At 30.3% G+C, this 5,907-nt stretch overlaps 3 protein-coding genes across 3 annotated transcripts; 1 reads left to right on the top strand and 2 right to left on the bottom strand.

Annotated features, from left to right (window-relative positions):
• Window positions 1-457: 457 nt before the first annotated feature.
• LOC113373419 (kelch domain-containing protein 4-like) lies at window positions 458-2,583 on the bottom strand. Its single transcript, XM_026613717.1, has 7 exons — window positions 2,373-2,583; window positions 2,125-2,295; window positions 1,749-2,024; window positions 1,387-1,663; window positions 1,080-1,316; window positions 911-1,012; window positions 458-834 (listed from the first exon to the last, which is right to left on the bottom strand). The coding sequence occupies exons 1-7, from the start codon at window positions 2,484-2,486 to the stop codon at window positions 458-460; spliced, it is 1,554 nt and encodes a 517-aa protein (XP_026469502.1). The 5' UTR covers window positions 2,487-2,583.
• Window positions 2,584-2,990: 407 nt separating this feature from the next.
• Window positions 2,991-4,176, top strand: LOC113373038 (tetratricopeptide repeat protein 19 homolog, mitochondrial). Its single transcript, XM_026613375.1, has 4 exons — window positions 2,991-3,404; window positions 3,475-3,641; window positions 3,699-3,846; window positions 3,928-4,176. Exons 1-4 carry the CDS (start codon window positions 3,096-3,098, stop codon window positions 4,174-4,176), a joined length of 873 nt encoding a protein of 290 aa, XP_026469160.1. The 5' UTR covers window positions 2,991-3,095.
• Window positions 4,177-4,274: 98 nt separating this feature from the next.
• On the bottom strand, window positions 4,275-5,675 carry LOC113373154 (protein catecholamines up). Its single transcript, XM_026613469.1, has one exon. It carries the CDS (start codon window positions 5,555-5,557, stop codon window positions 4,433-4,435), a length of 1,125 nt encoding a protein of 374 aa, XP_026469254.1. The 5' UTR covers window positions 5,558-5,675; the 3' UTR covers window positions 4,275-4,432.
• Between the last annotated feature and the right edge of the window lie 232 nt (window positions 5,676-5,907).

The following is a 5,907-nucleotide window of genomic DNA, read 5'->3' as shown; positions in this document are numbered from 1 at the left end:
AAGGCAAATTAACCTTCCTATTTTATCTTTTAGCAATAATTATAATAAATAATAATTTAAGTAAGTGCAATGCAGATGTGCTTTTAAACCACGTTAATTTCAAGTAAAAAAATATTACAAGTGTTCTTTTTTTCAGACAAAATTACAGGATTTACTGCGGTATGAAATATATTGATTCATAACTTACATATTTTGTAAAATATACATAATATTCAGTTTAAAAAAATCAGAATATTAAAATACATAAATTGACTAATTTATTTCTTTGTAGAAGAATAAATCAATTTTTTTACTAATATTTTAATGTATATATTAGACCAAATTAAATCTCGAATTTTGGCCGCACTTTAGAATTTTAAATATCACATAGTATTAAAGTTTATTAATTAGTCATTTTAGAAATATTTAATATTTTATTTATTTGTTTTTTTTTCAATATTACATATAAAGATATTAACTAATTAAGTTCAACATCTGAATCTGAACTAGTTTCCAAATCATCATCCTCAGACATACTCTCACACTCATCATTGCTCGATTCTGAATCAGACCCAAACCATTCAGATTTTGAAATATCACAAGGAATTAAAACTTTCCATTTGTCCATTTTACGAATATCTAAAGAATATAAATCAGATAAAGTTATTTGTTTGGAACCTATCTCAAATAGTCCTCCATAAAGATATAATTGTCCTCTGCATATCACTAAACCAGCATTCATTCTTGCTCTAGGCCAATTTTCATCTCGTACTTCCACAGTGCTTTTAGTAACAGAACTACTTGTGCTTGACACACTTCCTCCAATAACCATTTTGAATACGCCATCGGTGGAAACTACAAATATGAAATAAACAATGTCGATATTAGTATTTATAATATTTTTGGTTAAATGTAACTATTTTTTATTAACCAGTTGTTTGTTGTACTGCAGTCTCAATGTTGTCCAAATTTGTGTCTTGTTGCGGAGCCTGAGTATTTTCCAAACTTTCAGATTTTTTAATCTCTTTGTTACCTGGAAACAATATTACATATAATCAAAAATAAAAAGACATATTTACATTTATTAAGACATTACTTACCACTTAGTTGCACTTTATTCCAAAAAATATTCTCAAGATCCAGATGAAGTAAATCATCATTAAATGAGCCTTGCAATTCATCTTCTGTTTCCTCAACATCAGTAACACCACCAAATATGTAGGCTCGCAAGTTACCAGTAGCACTAGTACAAGCGGACATACCACTTCTAGGACCGGGACGTATGCCTCCAGGTTTAATTGATACCCATTTGTAAGCATTTGCATTAGTACTATGTTCTTTAAATCAAAACAAAAAGTAAGTATTATGATTAAATCATGTGGTATTTCATTATAAAAGTATTCTTACTATCAGCACATAATGCAAACATGTCAGTATGGGTGGTTCCTTTATCCACTCCCTTTTTTATTACAGTTTTACTGTAACCACCCCAAACAATAAGACGATCTTGGCTACCAACAACAAAACAAGAACCAGATCTAGGTGAGGGACCTATACCACCTGGCTCAACTTTCGTCCATACATAATCTTCTAATGAAAATATATGTAAATCATTAAAATATTTGTAATCTCTAAGATTATCATGAAATCCTCCAAATATAAATAGTTTCTTCTTATGAGCAAGCTTTAAAAAAAAAACATACAAATCAACAAAAATAAATTAAATTATATCAGATGATATATTATATTTTATTAGATGTTTCTTTTACCATTCTATGTCCACTTCTAGCAGATGGTGCACCACTACGATTAATTTTTTCCCAGCGTTTAGTGCTGATACGATAAACCCATAAATCTCTATAGTGATAGAATTGACTTTGCGTAGGACTAGCATATTCTCCTCCAAATAACCATAACTGTCCTCCATCACTTGCAATAGAAACCATTTGATGACCACAACGTGGTGGAGGACCACCTGGTACTTTGACTAATTTCCATTCACTGCTGTTTACATTGTAAACATACATGTCGTTATAAACCATGGTCTACAAGAAAGAACTGGTATTATATGTGTGGTTCAAGAAGAAAAATATAATTTGTATGGAAAAATCAAATATTAAGTAGAGAGATAAATTATATATTTACCTTTTGGCCATTGAAATATTCACCACCAAAAATTAATATTTCATCTTTATCAGGTAAAGCTACAATACTAAAATTAACTCTTGGCGATGGTGGAGGTACTATTGTTTCTGTTACTTCCAATCGTTTTGCTTCTTCTTTTTCAATTTGGGCAATAATAGTTTCAATATCATCCTTTAAAACAAATCATTTTTGAAATTATTTAAGATTAAATTAATTTTATTAAAATAAAGTTGTGGGCATAACCTAACCTCTCCTAAGGCTGCTAATTGTTTTTTCTGTTTATTGATGATTTTTTTCTCTGTTTTCATAGCCGTTTTCTCGGCTCCTTTTATCTTTTTTTTATCCTTGCCTTTTTTACCCATTTTTTATAATTAATTAATAAATAACATTAACTATTAAACAATTTCAATGCGTTTCAAAAATAAAACACAGAATTAAACACCATGTGCTTGCCCAACTGTCAAGTGTCAAGTGAGATACTGTTTTACCTGTCAAACTTCAAGTTTCAATTTAACCCAGTTTTTTAAATAATTTGGGACTATTTAAATTTTAAATAATCTAAATCAATAAATCAGATACTCTTATTTATTTTTTTAAGTATATATATTGTGATCATGAATATTATTTAAGTTAATAATATAATAAAAATAAATTATGTAAGAAAATTAACAGTACCAAGTCAAATTTGATCCTTACATTGGCAAACTAATTTCTAAATTATTTATTTAAAACAAAAGTATAGTTTTTATTATTTTCGGTAAATTAAAATGGCAGTATCACATATTCAAAATTTACTCAAATGTGGATTTATTAAAAAATCTTTCAACTTGTTCCAATCTGTACCAAGAAGACCTTTAAACGCAATCATACAACAGCAAACTAAATTTAAATTCAATGATGGCAACTGTAAACTTAAAACCAGTCATGTTTCTGAATATACAAATTCAAACAACAGCAGGAATTACTTAATTATGCTCGGTACTAGTATTTTCACATGGCTTGGATTTTCAACAGAAGTTGAGGAAGAAGATGAAATGATCATGGTCATTAAAAGATCAATTTTATGTATACAGAGAGATGAGCTTGCAAAGGCTGAACAAATGTTGCATGTAGCATTACGTATGGCACAACAAAAACAAAATACATTAGGAGTTACTTATATACATGATATAATGGCTAATTTAGCACTAGATCAGGGCCAATTAGATAAAGCGGAAAAGTTGTTTGTTAGTGTTATGCAACAATTGTTGCAGCAAGGTACTTCACAAGATGATTTGAAGGTATTTTTGTGTTATATAAAATTTTTACTGCAAAGCATCAAATATCATAACTGTAACACTTATAATAAAGATGCTGCACATAAGTTTAAAACTGGCTCGCATTTATTACTTACGAAAAGAATTAGATAAAGCAGAATTAGGTTTTGAATGGGCTTTGAAGGGTTTGAGTAAACATGTAGCAGGACTAAAAGAAGCAAACAATGATGTTTTAGGTTTATGGGGAATGGCACGATACTGGTATGCTCAAAAAAGTGAAATTTCATTATGTATTATATAGAATAATATTTTATATAGGTTTGCTCATTTTCAAATTGAGAAAGGAAATTATCAAGAAGCAAATGAACATCTTCTAGCAGCTTACAATACGTATGTTACAATACATGGGACTGATACAGAACAAGCTGCTGTACTTCTTAATGATCTAGGAGCTGTTAATTCTCATGTGAGTTGTTATTAGCTTTAAAAAATAATAAATATGTAATATAAATTATATTTTTATTAAAATTGCAACCCAATAATGCAGACAGGGAACTTAAAAGATGCTGAGCATTATTTGAAAAGTGCCGCTAAACTCAGCATGAAATTACCTGAGATGGAAGAAATTGGTTCAATATATGCAAATCTAGGAATAGTTTTCATGAAGCAAGGATTATTAGAAGAAGCGAAATCTGCATGTGGAAAAGCTTGGAAACTTGGAAATGGAAATAAGAATCATGAAATTGAAAGTCAAGCAACATATTGTTTAAATGAATTAAAAAAAGTATTAAAGTGAAAAATGCCTAATATCATGTAGTCTATTTATTGAACAAATATATTTGATACTTTTAAATAAATGTTTTTCAATATTCATTAAATGATAAATGGGTTCATATTGGTTTACATAGAAGAGCACTAAAAATATGTGATTAGTTTTGAACAAAATAAAGAGATTATGCTAATTTCAGTCTTATGGATCATACACTCAAATGCATAATCAATATTTAATTGCTACCATACCATGTTCCTAAAATAAAGATTTATTTCCTTGCTCATTCAAATCGAGCAATTAAAACCATCATGTACACACCACATAATAAACCAAAAATTTCTTTAAGTGATTGTTTCAATTTTGTAGATCCTTCTAATAATTCAGGTATCACAGAAACTGTAGCAATATATATAAATCCTCCTGCAGTAAATGGTAACACCCATGTAGCAGCACCTGCTGTTCCACCGCAGATTAAAGCTATTGAAGTCCCCGCCAAGGCACCTAATGCTGTTATTAATTGCAAACACATAGCCTTTTTCCTTGAGCAACCTGATTGAATCAAAATAGCAAAGTCGCCTATTTCATGAGGTACTTCATGAAGTAAAATTGTTATAGTTGTTAACATGCCAAAACTATTTCCAGCTAGATAGGAAGCTCCTATTGCTAATCCATCTGTAAAATTATGTGTAAAATCAGCAGCAAGATTTAGATATCCTGCAACTTTGATCTCAGGTTCTTTAGGTGGCGATTTTTGTTTTTTATCTTTAGTTTTTTCTACACAGGCATTGTGAGAGTGTCCATGGCCTCCTTTCAGAATTCGTACTAATTTTTCAACAGAAAGAAATGTAATAATACCTGCAAGTACCCACATACCAACACTCATATCGTGTTTATGACTTCCATCACCATGAGTGTGTGCATGTGAATGTGAGTGACTGTGATCAGAATGATCATGAGGCATCAGAGCATGTGGTATCAAATGCAGAAAAGCATCTCCTAGTAAACCTCCAGATCCAAATGCAAGAAGAACTTTTAATAGAGGTTTTTTCTCTGCTGTACTATCGAGAGGTACCAGAAAAAGTATTAAGAATGGTGCAGCGCTTATCAATAAAGTTGCTCCTAGAGCACTTATCCATACTTCAGAACTGGTTCTTAAATTACTGGGCTGGTTGCTAACTTTTGGTTTTTCTTGTGTGTGATGATGATGATCGTGTGAATGATGGTGTTCATGTGTATGTCTTTCATTTGCTTCGCGGGAATACTTGAAAGAAGGATTTTCATCGTGAGAGTGACCATGACCTTGGCATATGGCTGGTAAACTCAAGAATATGATAATACATATTAAACCAATAATTATATTTTTGTACGAACGCTTTGTCAAAATATTTGTTTTGGGCTTAGACATTATAACTTCTAATTATTTTACATTAATTTTGTACTATTCATTTAAACATATAAGACTAATAATTTAAATATTTGCCATTTATGATGACGTTACACTGGTTACACGTACATATTTGTCATTTTTATTCTGCTCTGCTTCAATTACAACTGTCATCGATAATCAATGCATCTGTACCAACCAGGCAGAAGAAATCCGTTAAATCCATACTGACATGTTGACAACTTCATAATAACTGAAGCCAAGATATATATTCTACTATGGCAATACTTTTCTCGCATGAAAAGCGACAGATAACTATTCTGATAGCTACTGTCAACGTGTTTTAACGGATTTTTTTATATTTATTAATT

This window comes from Ctenocephalides felis, unplaced genomic scaffold (assembly GCF_003426905.1).
Source record: "Ctenocephalides felis isolate EL2017-DRISC unplaced genomic scaffold, ASM342690v1 CF-g0.4_SCAFFOLD_01604, whole genome shotgun sequence".
Taxonomy (NCBI): Eukaryota; Metazoa; Arthropoda; class Insecta; order Siphonaptera; family Pulicidae; genus Ctenocephalides; species Ctenocephalides felis.
This window is presented reverse-complemented; position numbering and strand designations above follow the sequence as displayed.